Source organism: Molothrus ater, chromosome Z (assembly GCF_012460135.2).
Source record: "Molothrus ater isolate BHLD 08-10-18 breed brown headed cowbird chromosome Z, BPBGC_Mater_1.1, whole genome shotgun sequence".
NCBI classification, from domain to species: domain Eukaryota; kingdom Metazoa; phylum Chordata; class Aves; order Passeriformes; family Icteridae; genus Molothrus; species Molothrus ater.
Window position 1 is genome coordinate 48,824,355 of NC_050511.2, and position 21,792 is coordinate 48,846,146.

The following is a 21,792-nucleotide window of genomic DNA, read 5'->3' on the forward strand; positions in this document are numbered from 1 at the left end:
ACCATTGTTAGTGACTAGCTTCCCTGCACTACTTAAGGAGTGGTCTTGTGTCTTTCCTTCTGCTTACTGCTCACAAATACTGAAGAACCCTTCTTGATATTTTTTGCCAGCTTTAGTCCTAGCTGATCCTTAGCCTTCCTGACTGCATCTCTGCATCCTCCTAGCAAGGTGTTTGTAGTGCCCAGTGCCCAGCTGGCTGCCTTTCCACAGCTATTATGTTGCCTTTTCTGCTTTTAATTACACCTAATAGTTCATTGTTAAGGCAGGGAAGCCTTTTTTTAAGATTTCTTCCTTTGTAAAGAATAGACCATTCTTGTGCTTTCAGCAGGCACTTTCAAATAACTCCCAGCACTCACAAACTCCTTTCAATAGATGATGTTATTATGTTGACTTTCTTGGATGCTTCCAATGGAATCTCTCACAGCTAGGCTCTTGGCATATTAAAGTTGTCTCTTCCAAAATTTAAGGTGTTCGTCCTACTACTGATCTTCGGTGTTCTAAGCAGGACCTTAAACTCCACAATGTTTGCTCACTGTATCCAAGGTGTCATTGGTTACCAGTGTAAGTCAAATAAATTTTCTCAGCTTGCAAGCAGTAAATCTAGCAATGTGCTTCTCCTAGTCAGCATGTTCAGCATCTATAGGAATAAGGAGTCCCTAAGATATTCCCCCAACTTGATGGATCGCATCTGCACAGTTGTTTTTTTTTTTCCAACAAATGTGTGGGTAATTGAAGCCACCCATGAAGACTGGGCTCAGTTGGCCCAAGACTTCACTGAGCAGCCACAGTAAGGTTTTGTTGGCTTCATCATCCTGACTGGGAGGCCAGTGCATTACACCCTCCTTAGTGATGACCCCTCTAATCATGATCCTAAGGCATTAGTTAAATAGAACTGGCATGGTCTCCACAGCTCTCCTCTATACACACAAATATCTCTGTCACATAAAGTACAACTCCACCTCCTCTTCTTCCTTTCTTATCTTTCTGAAAATATTATATTTATAGCCGTCCATTGTGAGGTGATGTGGTAGCCTTATCACGTGAGCTTTCCTGCCAAGTTTCTCTGGTTCTTCCAGCATCTCTCACACTGGGCACAAGGCTCTAGTTCCTCCTGCTTGTTGCCCATATTACATACATTGGTATATATGCACTTGAGATGGCTGCCCTTAGGCTTCTTGCCTTCAGAAAGGGTTGGGCAGCATTTCTTAGTGCTCTGATAAATGCACTCACTCACCATATTGCTTACAGATGTACAAGTGTCGGCTGTGGACCCTAACCCCCAAGCTTATTTAAGGTATGATTCAGTAAGTCAGAGCCAGACTATTCAGCTTTCAGCAAAAGCCTCCATTGATGTTCTTACAAACATGATGGAAGGGCCAAAATCACTGTTCTTCCTGATGCAGTCCCATGCAGGCCCAGAGAGCTTTGAAGGTGGAACAGCCCTGCCCTGGGAGTCATTATTTGCAGAAGATCTGCCACTAATTTTATTGGTATGGGACTTTTTAAAGAGAATCTGTCCCTTGGAAAATTAATCCATCTGACATTTGATCACAAGCTCTGTGTGGGAGCTATTCAGAGCAGCTCTTAAGGTTTAGCTTTGTGTGAGCACCCTGAAGGATTACCTTGCCCCATGTGTTTTGCCAAGCTCTTGTCTGTCTGGTAATCCAGAAGAGTGCCATACTCCGAAAATTTATTTTGTTGCAAGTAGTAAAAAACACACAGAACTAGTTTTATGTCATCCTTAGATATTAATAACTTATCAGAGATTGAAATGAAGATATTGAGTGCAGTCTGTTTAAATATTATATATGTTCTGTCTTCTCACATGAACAAAATGCTAATTTGCATCTCATCCATTCCTTGTAAAATTAGCCTCTTATATTCTTTTAAAGGTGCTAAATGAAAGAGTCCTTGTTGCCAGTGAGATAAAAGGAAATGAGCGTATTTGCTTTGTTTGGAGGCTGGATGGGGAAGGCAGCAACACAAGACAGGAGCTGGTAGAATCAACCAACTCCAACTTGTAGTCAAATACCCTATTTCTGACATGTGGCACCACCACTAGCTTCAGAATAACTATATGAGAATTGCACTGCCCCTCCCAGCATTCCCTGCTCATGACAAGGACAGATTGGAGCCCTGAAGCTAATTTTTAAAATATTTCATTTTAATTAACATACAGAGAAGTTTCTAAACTAATTCAATACTAGCAGCATCTGACGCTTAGCCTAGTACTGTCTCCCAAAGCAGGAGGCAAGGGGGAAAAAAAAGAGCTTACTAAGGTCCACAGATACCTACCACATCAAAGTGAGAGTGTCACCATCAGGCTGTACAACTGATTTTCCCTACTGCTCGATGTCAGCAATGTTTAGTTCCCCCTATAAGCACTGGGGTAAAATAAATATTTGCAAAGACTTTTGCCTCCTGCAGTGTCCTTGCATGAGACCTGTACCCCAGCCATGCCTATTGATCCTCATGAACTGCAGAAGTAAGGATGATTAGTTAAGCAGTTTGAGCATGCATTGATTATGACATGTGACACATCTGTCACTCAGTCACTGATGAGTGTGTACTGAAACTACTGTTCTGAAAGGACACTCTGTGGGATGAATAATTACTAAGTTTGTGCTATTTCCAGAACACCAAGTGCCTTCTTTCCCTGGACCAGAAACACAGTCCCCACTTCTTTGTTCTCAGAAATTACTTCAGTTTTCAATAATGGCCTACTCATTTGCTGGTGATGTTTCCCAGAGCAACAGCACCAAGCATTGTACCAATTTCTCATTAGAGGAAAGTGACCCTGCAAAAGAAAGCAGTTGTTGCTGGCCAGTGCTCAGTCAGTTGTGTGTCTAAAACAATTATTTTTCCTAGATTCTACTGCTAAAAATACAAAACTTTGAGATACAGTATGCATTGAAGTTGTAAAAGTCCATTTGCCAAGTCTGCCATTTGTCCCCTGAAATATGAAATAAAAGACCATTTGCCTGGACAGGCTTGGAGATTTTTCCAATTTATCTGATACAAACTGAACTCATTTATGTACTAAATTTGTGAGGGGTTTAAATGAATTTATACTGTGCCTCTGTGCCTTACTTTTATGACACCAGAAGGGAGGAAAGAGGACTCCTTACCTGAGTTACCTACAGTGGTCCACAGAGCAATGGAGTTTCATCCTGGGGTCTTATTTTTCTGCATCCAGTAGCAATGGTGGCCACCACTGACTGCTATGGGAGTAAAACCATTTCACTAGTATCAGGCCCAATTTTCCTGCCAAAAAAGCTTTGGAATTAGAGGTGGCACATCATGTCCTTCCTGATGACATTACCAGGCATAGGTATTTTTTCTGGGATGGGCGTTAGCTCATAGGGAATGTGATGAAAGTATCTCCCTTAACCAGATGCAGTCAAGAAGGTTACAACAGAACTTTTCATTTTCTCTCTCATTTCACCAGTTCCCTTTTATGGTCTGCCCTGGTCACCCTCTCTCACCTGCTTATAGCAACAAGAGGCTTCAAGGAAGGGAGATTTTGCCTCCTACCCTGACACATGGACTAGGCAGTACCAAGGACTTGACAAATCTTTCATTGAACTGGCACCTCCTACCCCTGGAGGAAAAAGAATGGTCTGTTTCACACCAAATAGGATTTTATATTTGAACATAAATTTAATCATTTCCATACAGAGCTGAAAATATTTCCAGTTGATAGGAAATAATGTGATTTTTTTTTTCTTCTCTTTATCTTTTTTTTTTTTTTTTTTTTTTGTTTTGTTTTGTTTTGTTTTGTTTTGTTTTGTTTTGTTTTGTTTTGTTTTGGTCTGGTGCCTCAGCTTTAAGACCTGAAGTCAGTTATTTGCACATCTCTTCTCTGAGCTCTGCTCTTAGCTCAGCCACTGAATTCAAGCAGAACAATAAATGCTAATTATATTTTACCCACCCACAAAATATCTCCAAGGAAATACTTTTAAATTTATTAACATCTCTTCTAAAGTACACATTTAGCTTATGATAGGCAGCCATAATCTCAAATGTAAAACAAGTCAATCATTTAAGATAGTTTTCTACTAATTCAGGATTTATTAATGAACGATTACATTGCAGCATTGGCAGGAGCATAATACTTACTGAAAACTAAAACAGATACCCTATCAATAACTATATCAGATTTCATTATTAGCTAAAGTTCAGCTTTAAGAACAAAAAGTGACATTCTGATTCATTAATATTGGAAACAACTGGTACAAAAGAGCTGGTTTCTTATCCTATTCAGTCAGCACTAGCATTTTTAGGCTTTTATATCTCTATTTGAAATGTCATGTATTCTGGGTATCGCATTGGGTTTGTTCCTTACCTTTCCCACCCCACTCCCCATTTTAAAGCTCACCAACTTGATAAATCCAGAACCTCCTGACAAATAATTTTATGTGTTCATCTGACATAAGGTTTGAGTCATCTGGACCCATTCCCTCCTGCCTCAGCTAGTCTATTGAACACCAATCACAGGACAGTGACTTTGCACTTTGTTTGCTTTGATCCAATTATCTAGTACAAAGCTCCAGTGACTATTGTCAGGGCTGACAACACTCTGCTGTCTAAGCAATGAAGCCACTGGGGCTAGTAGCACAAATCTAACTGTTTCCTGTTCTCTGACACCAGATGCAGTAAATTACATTTACTCCCAGATCCCTGAACTCCCAACCCTCTATTCACGAACAGCAGAGCCAGTTCCTGGGTGGGACGGATCAAGCAGAGTAGCTGGTAAGTCTCAAGGAGCAAAGTATTATAATACCAGTCCATTAGCCATGAACTCTTTTTGTTATATTACTTTAATGAGTCTGGTGTCCTGATATCATTTAAATGCCAGGAAATACTGATTGATGTGTATTGTAAGTAAGTCAAGGCTTTTTGAACTGCAGTGATACTCTCAAAACAAGGTAGCTGAACTATAATAAAAGTACCATAGGAAACGCCCCTTTTTTTTTTATGTAGAAACATTCAGTTCTTTCCATCTCTCCTGGTACATATACATAGTATTTAGGCCAAGGTTTTGTGTCCTCTCTTGTACCCATGCAACTCCAGACAGGCACTCAAAGACCACATACATTCTTCAAATATTTATGTGGTTTTACTTCTTTGTATGCCATTCTTTCTTTTTGGGAAAAGGTGGGTTTGTTTTGTGCTTGGAGTCATACAGAGAATTTTCTAACACTTATTTTTCAGGTTATATGTGTGTCTTAAATGTAAAAAGACTGTTAGAAGCTGTACATTTTTATTGTTTTCAAAATTCTTGTTTTCTAAACAATGTACTCCCTATGTCAAGACTGAATTGCTGGTGGCTACCTAAGAGGTGTCCCAAGGAAAGGAATGAAAGGTGGCTTACTTGAAAAATGGATTAACCAGCATAGCAAAGCAATGTCTGCAGCTAAGGCACCGTGCACAGCTCTGAAATGTGTAATTTTTTCTATAAGTTCTGTTGCAAGCCATTCCAAAATCTTTCCTACCACCAGTGCTTACCCTGATATGTCTTTAAAGCAAGCTTTTCTGTGTGTTTTGTGCCATTTTGTCGACAACACGAAAGTAATAATTTCTTTCATATTTTGGATGACTCAGAAGCCTTGTTAATGTAGTCCTTGATAAATGTATCGTGTGTGTGCAATAGGTGTTCTTAAAGGTCGGCTGTAACCATCCATCTTAAAAGAGGCTCAAAGTGTAAGTAGATTTTTTTTTAAAGAAAAGCCTCTGAATCTACAAAACAGGCAGAATCTAGATCCTTCTGTTGGCACATTGGTATCTTGTCCTGAAGTGCTGCATCATGTTTCACTGTAATTAAAGCTTCTGCAGAAACTTGTACTTGTGAATACTGGCTGTCATCTTCAAGTACTGCTTTCAGTTCCAACTCTATTGTCACGTACTTTTATATACTATTAGTAGATCACATTTTGCAGTAAATATGCTCTGGTTAAATAAAGACATTTTAGCACCAATGTTAGTTCATTTTGCAACTACTTTGACAAGCTGGGCTGTTAGGTTTTCTCACAGAGAACAAACATAATGCACACAGGCAGATAAGCAGGGTTCTGTTATTCACTTCTCTCATGGCAGTGCCTTTTACTGGTGAACAACTTTCTAAGAAATTAATATATGTTAATGCATTTGCTTAGCTTTAATGTGGTCCCTGGTTTGGTCATAAACCACATGTTATACCAATATCTAAAAACTCTTCAGAATATCTAAAATCACAGTAGAAGATATGAAAATAAAATGTTGACAGAGTCAAAAGCTTAAGCAAATTAGCCAGAGTTAAAATACAAAAGGATCACTCCTGTTATCATTCAAGGACAGCATTCTCGAAGAAGTGATAGAATTTGTTGCCTGAAGTCTCCCTAATGTATAAGACATTGTTACATCATACTACTCCATACCATAGATAAAAATATGTATCTTGCAACTCTTCTTAAATATAGAACCATAGAATTTTGATTTGGCTTGGAAGGGACTTTAAAGGTCATCTAGTTCCAACTGCCCTGCCATGGGCAGGGATGCCATTCACTAGATCACGTTGCTTAGGGCACCATCCAGCCTGGCCTTCAAAAACTTGCAGGGATAGGACATCCACAGCTTCTCTGGGCAATCTGTTCCATGTCTCACCACCCTCTGAGTATTTAAATCTGCCCTCTTTCAGTTTAAAACCATTGCCCTTTGTCCTGTCTGTGTCTGCCCTTATAAAGTCCCTCTCCCTCATTTTTATAAGCCTCCTAATGGTACTGGAATAATGCAATAAGGTCTCCACAAAGTCTTCTGTTGTCCAGGCTGGACAATTCCAGCCTTCTCAGTCTGTCTTCATGAGAGAGGTGCTCCATCCCTCTGATCATCTTCAGGGCTCTCCTCTGAATCTGCTCCAAAAATGTTGATGTCTGTCTTGTGCTGAGAATCGCAGACCTGGATGCAGTACTCCGGGTGGATAGAGTAAGGGCAGAGGAGAGGGGGATAATCTCCTCCCTCAAGCTGCTGGCCACACTTCTTTTGATGCAGACCAGGATACAATTGGCTCTCTGGACTGCAAGTGCACACTGGTGCCTGATATCCAGCTTTGCATCCTGAGAACCCTCAAGTCCTTCTCCTCAGGGCTGCTCTCAATGACTCCTTCTCCCAGTCTGTCTTCGCATTTGGAATTGCCTTGATCCAGGTGCAGCTCCTTGCACTTGAACTTGCTGACCATGATAGCTCCCTCAGATAACCTCCTTATCTTTTATGTGCCTTAGCATATCATCTAGGACCATCTGCTCCATGATCTTCCTAGGCACAAAGGTGAAGCTCACTGGTCTGTAGTTTCCCAGTTCTTCCTTTCTCCTCTGTTAAAAAATGTGGGCAGTGTTCCCCTTTTTCCAGTCAGTGGGGACTTCACTTGACTGCCATAACTTTTCAAATGTGATGGAGAGTAGCTTGGCAACAACACAGAATTAAAGAATCATTGACTAGTTTGGGTTGAAAGGGAACTTAAAGATCATCTCATTCCCCCAACCCATCTGCTAGGGGCAGGAATATCTCCCATTAGACCAGGTTGCTCAGAGCTCCATCCAGCCTGGCCTTGAATATCAGCCAGTTCCCTCAGGACTCTGGGATGCATGTTATCCAGTCCCATGGACTTGTGACTATTCAGTTTCATCAAGGGATCCCAAACATATTCTTCACTTGCAGTGGGAGGGTATTCATTTCCCTCACACCTACTCAGAGGGTCAGGTACTTCAGAGAACTGGGAAGCTTGACTCTAGTGAAGACCGAGGCAAAAGAGCTCATTGAGTACCTCAGCCTCCTCTATATCACTTATCACCAATTCTCCATGCTTGTTTGCGGTGAAATACAAGGAGGTTGATTCTTCTTGGCCTTTTTTCCTAACCTGTGTGCTTACAGACTTCCTTTCGTGTTGCTCATCATGTTCCTTGCCAAGTCCCATTCCAGCTTAGCCTTGGCTTTCCTGACCCATGACATTAAACCATATTACTGTACTCTCCCTGGGTCACTGTCCCTGCTTCCACTGGTAGATGTTGCTTTCTTACTCCTTGATTTGAGGAGGTGACTTTAGCTCAGTCCCATGCCAGTTTCCAGCCTACCTTGTTTATTACCTACCTTGTCTATTTCTCTATCCTATATTGGGATAGAGAGCTCTTGCATGCTAAGAAAAGTGGTCTCAAAGCCTTGTCAGCTCTGGCCAGCCCCTCAGTCCTTAAGGACAATTTCCCAGGGGATCTCATTCACCAACTCCTTGAGCAGTTGAAAGTTCTCTCTAGTAAAGTTCAGGAGTTTGTCTTTGCTCCTTGCCAGGATCATGCTCCTCAAGGTCACAAACTCAAATACGGCCAGGTTCACATGATTTAACTATCAGATTTTTGCTATCTACTTTGGAATTCATTCCTACTGTACAAGCCTTCTTTTAATGCACAATGCTGACCAACATTTGTGCATCAAAGCAGGGAGGGTCTTACAGATGCCATGCTCTTCTGCACTGCACATACATGACACTCAACTATTTCACGTGAAAATCACCAGTCTGTAATGAAAAGCCATGCACCAAATATTTTTAATTTTCAAAGAAAAAGAAGCACAGGAGCTCTAGGGGAACTCAAGGTACTACTTCTCTCTAAGAGGGTAAGAGGCAGCTAGTTGATGGGCAGGTGGTGCCCTGTCTTTTGAGTTGTGGTGCTCAGGACAAGTCAGGAACTTCTGCCCATCAGGGATGATTTTCTGAATGTTGCTGCCTCATGGTTCAGCTTATCTTCAGTTCACTTGGCCACTCAGAAATATTCTAGTTTTATGATCTTCACCACAGACAAGTCAGCCTCTATTTTTGTCTTTGTAATGCTGAAAGTTATTGAACAATATCTGCCTGAGCAGCCCTGGAGAGGCCAAGCAATGTGCAGAGCCCACTCACCCAAGCCCTAGAGACCAAGCCAACATACAAAATTCTTCTTCCTTTCTTCTTCCCCCTCAAGAAACTGCACCTAGAAAGTTCTAGAGTGTTAGTGTTGGTACCTGCATCTCTTTGTTCAATTATCCCTATAAATTGGATTAAAGGCTTCAGAGCAGAGGCACTTGAATAAGACATAAAGGGCACTTGCACACCAGTTCCTGGGCTGGGACAATCCAGAGCAAGTGATCCATGCTAGATGCTCTTTGAGCTTCAATATGGCGCTGTCTGCCACAACTTCTTAGACCAAGTGCTTTGAAAATTAATTGCTACCAGCCCTGGGGCAACAGGTCTTTTTTTTATTTCCAGCCTTAATTTCCTGTTTCCAGCCATGCCAGCTGCCTTGCAGTCTCCAGCTGCACACCTCAGAGCAGAGCTCAGCTCTCAGCCTTGCAGCTCCCTTCTGGCTGCCCAGGCTGCTGTGGGATGGCCAGGCATGAAAATGCCAGCACAGGAGGGATGTTAAAAACTGTAAGCCCTACTTTAGTGTGGAAGTGGGCATCCTGTGCCCAGGGTTGTGACGGCTATGGACACAACTAGTCCACAAATGTCCTGAAGCAGTGGAAAAACATAGTCCTTAGGGATAGTCCCTAGGTTGCAATGGTCAAGGGGAGAATGGTGCTTCTGCAGCCCACTTTAGCCTTCAGCAGTGCATCACTCTCAAGAGAAGAAAATGCTCCTTCACCCACCGGCATCTCTGTCCCCTGGCTACATGCAGGTATTTCTGTGGTGTTGTACTTGACCTAACCAGTTCCTGCTGGGGCTGGCTGAGGTCTGAGCAGATGTACACAGCATGTAGATGGACAGACCCAACCATTTTGCCCACCAGACTGCACTCCTAGGGGGCAAAGGAGACCATGTCATGAAGAGCATGCACATGCTCACCAACACATTCATTTTCTATCTAGCACTATAGGCAGTGTAATCATGCATGTCATGATGAATTTCCTATTGATGATGAAATACTTTGCTTTAAGGTTACAGGAAAGGTAGTTCTACTGTGTGTGAATAAAAAGACTGAGGAAATATATTAAAGTAACAGAAATTTTTTATATTAATTATTTTTTTAAAATATAAACCAAGCTACATTGATTCTTGGGGCAAGGATGTTCTGTACTCACTTGAAAGTAAATCAGGACAAAAAAGCTAACATTCCAGTTTGTGGTATTCCCAGGTAAAATAAATCATGTTTATACCATTGAGTTTTGTTGATGAAAGTGATCATAGTAAGTTTCACAAACACTTGTCACTGCCTGTGGTAATTTGTAATTAAGTGTCTGTGGATGTCTGTCCAGGAGCCAAATGTCTTCATATGCATACGAGGAATGCGTAAACAAATGAACACTTTGGAAAGTCTGAGATGCTTTTGCACATTTTTTCTTTGAAAAGCTGTCTAGTGGTATGTCATCATATCTCAGAATGGGTTTTGGGGCAGAGTAGACTGCTTGTCTATTCCCACAGTGTGGTCTACAATTTCCGTCTCATTACTACATCCTTAACTGCCACAAAACCTTTGCTATTCTAAAGCAACAGCCCTCACACATGTTTTTACCTGTTGTTTCATGACTCTTTGAAAATCAGTTCATATTACTTTTCTTTCAACTTTCATAGTGGTGCTTAATGCTTAATTCACATAAACAAGGGAGCACTTTTGGGTATTTTGTACATTCTCTTAACCTGGAAGCAGAGGTCACAGTTGTTGTCTTGGTGTGAAAGCTGAGAGAGCTGCCCTGCCACACACTTGTGGGAGAGCTTGTCATATTCCCATGTGATTTTGTTTTCCCACATGCAGAACAGAGATAAACAATATTTCTTCACCCTTCTAAAATGTTTTGAGTGCTACGAATGGCAGAGTTAATCAAGGACAAGTATTGATAATTAAATGGTCTGGGTGTTGCAGCAAACACAACTTGATACCAACTTACTGGCAGTTTGATAGCAGAAAAGAGAGTAGAGGGGTTCTCTCTGAATTTTGAGGCAAGTTCAGAATGAAAAGTTAAAGGGCAACCTGCATGCTATCACCTCCCCTTGTCTAAATTACACCTAACCTCTTGGTGCTCCTAGTTGACCAAAGACAGCTCCATGTGACGTGAGCTGGAAGAGAAGGTCCTGTTTGCTACAAATATGCCCAGCCTCCACCTGCATAAAAAGCCATAGTGTTAACAGTGTCCACAGCGTTGCACCCCACCTCTAACGTAGATCGCTTAGCCCTTTAGAAGCAGGAGACAGGAAAAAGGGGCACCATAGTTTTCTTTGTCTGTTTGGCAATTAACCATTCACTGGCTTTTTTTGTTGTAACATGCACTTCCTCTCTTGTTTTCATTCAAGCTTTGTGCACCATGGAAATTAATGTGGAGAAAGACAAACAGACAGGAGAGACCAAGATTGTCTCTGCTTCACCTGTTGGCCCAGATGAGGCCCATCAAAGAGGATTCAAAGTCTATGATGATGGTTCCAAGGTAGTCTATGAGGTTCACTCTGGTGGCACAGTGGTAGAAAATGGAGTACATAAATTAAGCTCAAAGGACGTAGATGAACTTATGCAAAAAGCTGGACAATCAAGTGTAAAAGGAGGGTATGAAACAATGACTGTGTCAGACAAAAATGTGGTAGCCGATGGAAACCTTAGCCATATGAAGGAGCAAATGCTCTTCAAGGAGGCAAAGCTAGAAATGGTACACAAATCCAGCAAAGGACATGCTGTGAACCCTCAGCCACAAGACAAACCCTGTGGTGGTGAAACCCCAGAGCCCAGTGCAGATCAGCCAGTGACAATGATATTTATGGGCTACCAGAACATCGATGATGAAGAGGAGACAAAGAAAGTGCTGGGCTATGATGAGACCATCAAGGCAGAGCTTGTGCTGATCGATGAAGATGATGAGAAGTCACTGCGGGAGAAGACAGTGACTGATGTTTCCACCATGGATGGGAATGCTGCAGAGCTGGTCTCTGGCAGGCCCCTGTCGGACACGACAGAGCCCTCCTCTCCTGAGGGGAAGGAAGAGAGCCTGCCCTTGGAAACTGCCCCAGGTACACAAAAGAAAAAGCGCTGTCAATGCTGTATTGTCATGTGAACACCTCCTCCTTCCCTGCTCCAGGCAGCTCCTGCTCCATCACTTACCTAGACCTCACTGTACTTCTAACTGCAATACTGTGAACTGGAAGTGAACGCCTCCATTGCCTTGCAGTTGGGTTGCTTTTCTTTCTAGTTTTTCCAGAAGAGGAACGCATGGTTATTTTCCCATCAGGCATACTATTTGGTGTTGGGGAGGGGCTGGGGGCTTTTGGCTTCTCTTTTTCTTTGTGTTGTTGGTGATGTTCTTTTATTTTGTTGTTTTTTTTTTCCTTAGTACTACAGAGTGAGAGATAAACAAGAAATGGAACGTATGTTTTCATATTTATTTGATTTTTATATATATTTTTTATATATATAATGAAAACACTTTTATGTTTTTTCTTTAAGTATCTGGCAGGCTTGATCAGATTCCTAGGATTTTGTGGGAGTCTGAGTTTCACAGCCACCAGATATGAGAGCCTTAAAAAATGTTACTTCTCCTTTTTAAGAAAAATCACATTAAGCATTATTTTATGTATCATATTTTTTATTTCTTGGGAAAGGCTCAGATCACTTTACTGTTTTGATTTGCTAAAAATCATACAAGCCTTTCCCAAAAAATTGCATAATTTTGGTTTTTAGTGACTTTCAAGTTTAGTTTGCAGTGTCAGAAAAGCCCATTACCCATTTCCGCTAATTGGTGATACCAGAAGTGGACCTTAATTATTCTTTCTAGAAAATGTATGAATGATCATTCTGCCTTATATAAATCTTCCAGATTACAGTATTGTATATGCAGTTCATCTCCCCAAATTACAGTTGAAATTGACATGAAAGAGATACAGCTGTCACACCAACAGAAATGGAGTCACTCATCAGAGTTACTTTCAGTAACTCTGCCAATGTTTATACATTAAATTTTCCTGCTGAACTCCAGTAGAAGAGGGATGCTGCTTACTATTTCCCTAGAATATATGAACTTTTCTGACAGTCTGACCCTGTTCCTACTGGATTCAGTGGCAAAATTCTCAGCGCTGGGAATGGGGACAGGGCCAAAGTTTTCTTTTGTAGCTCTTACAGAAGTGTAATTTCTCACAGAGTGTACCTCCAGTGCACCTACATAATGACAGGCAATAGGGTCCAATGCTGCCCTGCTTGTCCAGGGACTCTCTGTGGAGGCCCACTGGAGTTTTGTCAGAGCAGCTGTTTTGGGAGATCCTGTAGCCACAAGACTAATATTTAAAAAAACTGCTGGTCATTTTGGATGCTTCATTTTCTAACATGGGGCACTAAAAGATGCCTGATTTCCAATGCATTTTTCTTCATCTGACCTCTGAAAATCAGGCCTCTTAAAAACAACTAAAGATGAAAATGTAAAAATGTGAAGGCATCCAAAATCAATAGGTCTTTCTTTTTTTTCTTGTTTCTTGATTCTTCTAAATGAGAAAGCAGCTAGCTTTCTCATGGTGAGTTATTATGAACCTGATTCTTGTATCACACTGGTTTGGCTTAAGTTTAACTTCACTCACTGTAGTGGAGTTATTCTGGAATTATAACTACATGAGTGAGATCAAAAATCAGGTTTTATATTTTCTGATAGTGTGAACAAGTGCTGAAGATTATTTTGAAGTGTCTTTGAAAATATCAGACTTTAAAAATCAATAACAGCAACTGAAAAAAATAGTAAAAAAAAAGAAAAAGGAAAAAAAAAGAAAAAAACAAAAGCCTCTTTTCAGTCTGAGGTGGTTCCTATGATATTTCTCTTCTTTCTTGGATGGTGCTTTTACTGCATTAATTGTTAGTCCAGAGCATCTGACCGAGCACAGTTCTTGCTCTGTACTCTTTTCTTTCTGTGCCAGTAAAAAAAGACACTTATTCAGCGGTGGTAATATGAGGCACACTGAAAACCTGCACATACAAAAAAGCAGAAGGTAATTCCCATGTTAGGTCACTCAGCTGTCACTATGGAACTGGTCAATGAAACTTCTCACCACTGCCCAGGTGACTGTCAGACAAAAAAACCCAAACAAGTAGTAAAAAAGCAAGAGTAATGAAAGACAGTCTTACCTCTTTGACACCTGCAGAAATTTTGCTGACCTCCATACCAGCTGGAGTGGCAGAAATGAATAGACTTCCACATGCTCCCTTTGCCTCCCCTGGGGGCTTTTGTTGGGAGAAGGACCAAACTCACCCAGAGAAGCTCTGCACATCATTCTTTGACTCAGGCTTAGGTGGTTAAGTTTTATCACAGAGTGGAAGGGCCACAGAGCCTCATATTGCAACAAAAGGTCTGGTGGCTGTTAAAAACTAGCAGCCTGTGTGTGGTTTTGGCTGAGCTGTGTGGGGTTTAGGGTTTTTTTTTGGTTGGTGGTGGTGGTGGTTGGGTGTTTTGTTTTTTTCCCTTTCTCTCTTTTGCCAGAAATGCTAAACATTTACAATTCTAAACATTTCTTAAAACAAGACCCTAAGTTTTGATCCCAATATGGCAGGTGAGGCTGTCCCCAGGCATGTTTAGGAGCCCTGCAACACAAAGGGTGAAGCCTTTTCTGTCTTGCATGTACCTGTGAATGATGTGGGAGCCCGACACACTTTGCAATAGTTCTGTCACTCTGGGGCCTGCTCACCTCACCCGTAATACTCGGAAACAGATCTCCCAGCCAACTCCTCCTGGCCTGGCCAGTCATCTTGTTGCTCACCACCTTTTCCCCTCTGGGCATGATGCCACCTTCACAGCCATCCTGGCTTCATGATGTCTTCACAACCTAATCTTTTTCCCCCTCTACTTCTGTCCTAATATGAAAATTTTTTTTTTCAAAACCTCCTGCTTGGGAAATTTAGGGTATCATTCTAATCTAACCCATTCTGTCCCTGCATCTCTTGAGCCATGTGCTCCCCTTTCAGATGACCTTCTGGTTCAGCACCAACTCAGCATTTTGGGGATGACTCCCTTAGCAGCCAGCTTTGGGAGATGTTTGCTGATGCTGGGACCAGAATATGTCTGAGACCACTGCACCATCTGAGGCACAGCACGGTGGGGAGATGGTGGCACACCATCCAGAAGTCCAGAAGTGGCCCTTTAGTGGTTAGAAGTAGAGCACAAGCCTTAAACCTCTCAAATACCTACTGCTCAGCTAACATTGAGTGCCTAGGAAGGCCAGTCGTTTTTATGTGTTCACATTAACTCCATAGTTAACAGGCCCCAGTAGGTCCAGGAAAGCTAAAAGTTCACCTGCATAGGGTTGTTCTTTACAGGTCAAAGGCAGTTCCCCATCTGAGGTCAGGAAAAGCATGAAATAGAAGCTAATGGGTGTGAAATCACAGGCCTTAGCTGAAACACACTTACTCCAATCATCCTCCTCCACAAGGGCAGCAGCCATGCCCGGACATTGCCTTGTCCCTTCTGGCCACTAGCGTGCAGCCAAGTTACAGCAGAATTCAGATGCATTAGACCAGGCTGATGAATGTAAACTGTTTTTCCAGGGATTGTTTGGGCTTTGAAAGGTTTGATTTTCCCCTTACCCTTGGATAGGAGGCTGCCTGTGAAAATCCATGCACAATCAGGCACAAGGAAAGCGGTCTCCTCTGTGGTCAAGCAGAGAGATTTTTGTAAGCATCATTCTGGGATGGGTTTTTTTATATTGTTTTAAGCAAAATCCCTGTCTGTTTAACTTATATCATCACATGTATATTTTCAGTTTCAGCATGAGGGGATATGAAAATGTAGAGTCAGACACTGGTTCAGTAATAGCATTTTGCCACAACAAACTGCTCGCCTTAACTTTTGTAAGAAAAACAAAGAAAAACCTCTTTTCAGTGTATTTTTTCCTAGACTGGGAAAAAAGTAACCTAGGAAACTTTTTTATATTTTGTATTTTCTAAGTTTCTATAAACCCACTCTCCATGTCGTCCCTTGTTTGCATTCAGGGACCATTTCTTTTGCAAACCACTGCATTTTACTTCCATTCTTTCTTTTTCTTTTTTTTTTTTTAAACAGAAAAAAAAAATACAAATCAAAAACCACAGCATTATGATTAGTGGCTAGGCAATCTCTTTCAATTACTAGATTATCAATACAGAAAGAAAAGAATTACAGGGTTATTTTCTTTTTTTAATTTCTTGTGGCTGATGTACTGTATGGTATATGTTTACAGAACTCCTCTGGTCTGCCTTTGTGATGTTATCTAAATAAATGACAAAGTAGGTATGATGTGCCATTTGACAGTTTGCCTTAGCACTCTTGGGTTTCCTTCTTCTTTTTTGTATCTTTTATTTCCTTTTTTTTTTCCCAAAAAGTGCAGGCTGTATTCCAAAGCTGTATAAACACAACATTATCTTTCAATCCCCAGCAAGAGAAATGTGCATAAGCCCTCCTCTGAGAAGTGTACCCCTACCAGTGCAGTATGAGACTTCAGTCCTGCAAACAAAAATGTGCATGCTTAATTCTGCTGTGTGTAGACCTGTTTCAGTCAACAGGACTCCTCACAGGAAGAACATTGTAAGAGTCTGCAAGATCAGGGCATGAATGATCGATGCAGGGCATAGTTTGGGTGTTCCTTATGTACCTATACAGATTTTATACACTGCTGAGTTTGCCCAAGGTGGTGTAAGCAGAGAGGCTAACTCTAAGCATTGTACCTCTACTGAGAAAAATACAAAACAAAATGGTGCTTAGCATCCAGTGGGATCAAGTCCTGAGTCAGCATTGCTACCATCCATGAGCAATCATTCAGAGAGGCTTCCCTGATGGCTAATGTATTCATCCCCTGCCATTGTACCTAAGTTCACTACTGGTTCTTCACACTCAAATTATTAAGATTCCACAAACTAATCTGAGCAAAAAGATAGCATAGAGAGTTCCTAGAGAAATAAAAGGTGTTCTGCCTTTTAATTTAGTCAAACATCCAAATGGCATACTTGGAAAGTAAGCGGGGATATAATAGAAAATGTAGTATTTTACATTTGTGTATTTTTTTAAGGAATTTAAGGAATAAATATTTTTGTAATGAGATACAAACCCTAGATGGGTATTGAGTTTTGGAATATCATCCTTCCCATGACATTGAGCCTTTCAACTTTTTCATACATTTATGACAATGCCCAAATTCTTGGGATCTTTTGTAGACCTAACCACATTTTTTCCCAGGAAGAAGGATCACAACACTTTTTAAAGAGTCCATTTAGAAGAGTAGAATCCAATTTAACTGCTATAGACACAGCTAAATAATTAAACATGTTTCACAGAAAAAGGTGGACTTACACCTTCTATAACTAGACAAATTTCTTTACCTAGAAAGCCAACATAGTAGACAATAGCTAACTACTTTCAGCAGAGTGGTATGGCTAATAGGGGAAACACATGTTTTGTCATATTTTATCCAACATTAGATTTCAAAGTGCAAGAGATGGTGCCACTGGAAAGAGTTGAACGAAATATTTTAGATGAAGTAGAGGATTTTCCCACATGCTGAGGCATGGACTCTTTATTTTTTATAAACTCACTAAGTTTCAACCAGTTCTCACTGTCTGTTGGAAAGTTTGGGATTTGCTCAGATTGTATTTCTTGAGCCTTCTGAGCAGCAAGAGTAAACTTTAGTTCTGAGCTTAATAGTTGCAGACTATGACAATATCCAACAAAATTATAGACTGTAATTTTTGTATGTAAAAGAGTAAATTCTATAAAATGGCTGAATTTATTCAGTTTAGAATATGAATGGATTGTCACGTAGTCCAAAGAATATAAATCCAACTTGTAATATAAACTTCTATTAACTTAGCTTGTAAATAATGACAAGGGTGCATGAAGTTCTTTAAAATCTCCCACTTGTACTTAAAATTAAACAATTATAAAATGGAGCCTTTTTCCTTGTAGGTTCAAAGAGTCTTGCAAAATCTACAGCTTTTTACCTGTGATGGTTCCACTTAGGCTGTTAAGTGGATTAAGAATAGGCTACTTTTCTTAAGGGCAAACTTGTGAAGAATTCCGAGCCCCTTCCTTCAGTTTGCAAAAGCTTCTCTTACTTTGTGGGGTTTCGCTGCTATTGTATTTCAAAGCTTTCCTGCAATTGTTTCCCAAATTCTTCTCAAAGGTGGGTTTAGGGGTTTGTTCTAAGAATTAATCTACTTCAGAAATTGAATTTAAAACCCCTTATTGAATTTTTTAGAATTAGCTAAGTAACTCAAGCTCACCAGTTTTGCTATATTTATATATTTTTAACTTGCACTGATATGTTAGTGACTTGTACCAAAATTTAGACCTTGCATATCTATTCATAGGGTCTGTAAGACCTAAAGATTTGCCCATGAGCATAAAATCAAGCATCCAAGTTGTCCTTTTTAATGGGATGACCCAGACAAGTAAAATTTAAGCACATGCACAAGTGTGTATAGGGTCTGGTCCTTAAGCAATATGCTACAGGCAAGGCTTATGCTGCTTTAACTGTGTCTTCTTATTAGTTTAATTAGAATTTTAAATGGTGTTGTGAAACTGGTGCACTTTTCTGCAGAGGGTTTTAGAGCATGGTCTCCTTGCTGACTGTGTTTGAGGAGACAAACGCCCTCCAAGAACTCTCGAAATCCCACTGCCTGGAGACGCAGGGGACAGAGGAGTAAACTTTACACCTCCACACAAACACAACAGAAAAGAGGCAGTGTAACTTTTATTTCCAAACTTTTCTCTCTGCTCATCTCTGTCCCAGACTCTGCCAGTCCCCTGTCTCTGTGCTTGTTCTCATTCTGGACACTACGGCTCAACTGATCTTTTTTCTTCATCTGACTGCTTCCCTTTCTGTGGTCTCCTAGAAAAAAGAGGGGGAAGAAAGGAGAGATCAGACTTATAAAACTCACCCTAGGCCTGCTGGTGTCAGTTCTAAGAAATTATGGTATCTTGTCCTCACTATTTCGACATTTTCCTCTATTTTCCTAGACTCTTCAGACATATTTGACATTAGAGGAGCACTCTCCCTCTCTATTAATCTGGCATCCTGTGGGTTGCCCATACAGCAAGTTCCATTAAAATCTCACTATTTAGGTAAATCTGCTGTCTCTCTTACTATTCCTTTGGAGCACACTATGCCCCTTGAACTCATATGAGCCAGATGTGTCCAGGTACATAAAATATCAGCATCTAGAAAGCAGTTCTTACAGCAGCAGAAGGCAATCCACGCCACCGCATGTCAGGTTGCTATTAGCAGGGCAAAATAGCCTGGAGAAAACGTGAACTTCCCCACAGACTGATCCATGCAAAGGCATTCTCAGTAAAATTAGCTGACAAGAATCTACTGGTATCCCTCCAAGATAACATGCCTGTTAAAGAGAGGCAAACTCCAAAATTAGAAGGTTTTGTGCAACCGTATAAAGTCCCAGTTGAACCTGGTGCTTGAGCTACACTAATCTTAAGCAGACACTTGAAGTGTAACACATACTTAGCACTGTGCAGGTTAGGGAATATCTTTGAGGATGTATGAAGATCAGCCAGTATTTATTATTAAGGTGCTTTACTGTTGATGGTCTCAAATATTGCACTTGTTATTCCTGTTATTTCACAAGGAACTGCTTAGGGGCACATACAAGAGAAATAATCAATCTGAAAGTTTTTCCTTTTCCATTGACCAATTGAATCTGACTGCAGCAAAGGTAGCCAAGAAGGAGCAGGTCAGGACAAATGCAAAGAACACATTTATGAAGGTTTTCTGCCCCTCCCAGCTATGCTCATTCCATAGGCAAAGAACAACTCTTTTTAGGGGTTCAAGAAAATGTTGTGTAAAATGCAGCTTTTATGGTGAATGTAGATTGTGGTTGAGATTTTTTTTAAGCTTTAGTCTCCCACTTTCTTTGTGAGCTAATGTAAATAAAATCCCATTTTGTTGGGGAAAAAACTGCTGTGCTAACACTGGATTAGAATTGCTGGGGATAGCTGCTGTACTTTGTAACCTGAAGTGTACTTTTTTGACTGTTATGTTTTTTTCTTCAGATTAAAAAAATGAGTACAAAAAAAAACCAAAATAAAAAAACCAAGAACACTGCCAGCAACAGCCATGCTGTAACTGTGGCTTCTCTTTTTTTTCTCTGTACAGTATTACTAGTAAATAAATCTGCCTTTTCACTGCGCCTATTTCTGTGTCTTTTTACTGTGTTTCTCTCTACCTACCACTGTTCAAGATATGCTGTGATCTCAAGGACATACTGCACAGGACCTGTCTCTCTCACTAAAAGAATTAAAATACTAACTCCAGAGTTGTTTTTTTTTTCCCTTTCCTCCACTGCTGTGCCCTGCTGCTGTTATTTTTATGAGATCCTTCATACACATTAACTCATCATACCTGTTACTGTCTTATTTCTTTTTTCCTTTTCTTCTCCTGTGATACTTTGCCAAGCATATTGTAGACCCTGTTGCTCTAGGATCACATGGCACATTTTCATATTTCAGAAGAAAAACAAAGATTGGGTTTAGCTAGAAAGGCAGTATGTTCTGAGCAAACTTATTTCCTGAGTGAGGGAAGTATTCCATACAGCATATATAATTTGTGAGAAAAGAACACTGAATTATTCAAGGACTGACAAAGTAAACAGTGTGCAATTTTCTTTTGGGGCTTATCACAGACAGCATCCTCTCTATATCAGGACTGGAGAAACCTCACCATAATCTGAATTGTAGGCGGGGCGGGGGGGGGGGGGAAGAAAAAACCCTTAAGTAGTTGGGGTTTTTTCCTGAAATAGTGTGTTTACCTGAGGTTGGAGCTATGATAGGATGGATAACATAGCTAGGTATCACATGCCTCCTTCTCAGAAATCTAAAAATTCATCTTCAACTCTGACATTTAAAAAATGCACCACAAATTGCCCATTGCTACACAAGTACCCACCCTCAGCTCCTTTCACTCAGAAGCCATACAGATAAAATGTGTATGCACACACACACACACACACACACACACACACACACACACACGCACACACACACACACACACTTTTGCAATATGGTACTTTTTTGCATCACAGAAGGGAAAATGGCCCTGCATTTCTGCTTTGGAATTTAGTCCTGAAAGTTTTGCAGTAGGTGGGGCTTCAAATTGTTTTTTTTCCTATTTGTGTTCAATGACAGAAAGTCAATTTGGCTGTCCAAGAAGACTCTGAATGCTGAGAGAACTGGCATGGTTCTGTCATTGAAGGACAAGAATTGATTCTGCTGAGAGAAATTATTATGATTGTTTCAATCTCTTTGATTTTGCAAATACCTTCCTAATTCAGAAAGTGTTTCAACATGGCAAAAGGAGGGATTATGAACTTGAGTTAGCAGTAGTGTCTGTGAGAAGACCATGAATTGACAAGGGCATTATCATGTGCAACTAACTTAGTGCTTGGACTCCTGGATATATCAGGTACATATTCCATCTCTTACTGCATACCATGGCCTGTGACATGCTCTTATTTTCATTCCACCTCACTTTATTCCATAGCCATGAGAAGATGTTCAGCTGATAATTCCTCTGCTGTACAAAACAGAGTCATCCAATTAAATACCAACAACACACTTGACAATTTTAATATTGCTGCTGTAACTAAGGTTTCAAAAACAAGGCATTTCCATGCATTTCCCCTTTTAAAATTTCTAAGGGAAAAAAAAAAAGGGTGATTGAGATATTTTTAATAAAATACTTAGCAGCTGGTTCAGATAGCACAACACTCCCCTGAAGCTTGTCTGGAGTAGTTCTGTGGAGGTCAGTGACTTCACAAAGTAAGGGCATATTCAGCATGTAGGAGGCCTCTCAGGTTTTG

The 21,792-nt window shown here is 40.6% G+C and overlaps 1 protein-coding gene across 5 annotated transcripts in view; it reads left to right on the forward strand.

The window, feature by feature from the left end:
• PALM2AKAP2 (PALM2 and AKAP2 fusion) overlaps positions 1–21,792 on the forward strand; it is a 264,464-nt gene that overhangs the window by 113,636 nt on the left and 129,036 nt on the right. For 2 of the 5 annotated variants that reach the window (XM_054517804.1, XM_054517805.1), the window contains exon 6: positions 4,651–4,752. The exons of 1 other annotated variant lie outside the window; for it this stretch is intronic. In XM_054517804.1, coding sequence (XP_054373779.1) covers positions 4,651–4,752 — 102 coding nt within the window. Of the gene's footprint in view, positions 1–4,650; positions 4,753–11,287; positions 20,128–21,792 lie in introns of those variants that run through there. 2 more of the 5 variants (XM_036403824.2, XM_036403823.2) reach the window with 2 other exon arrangements.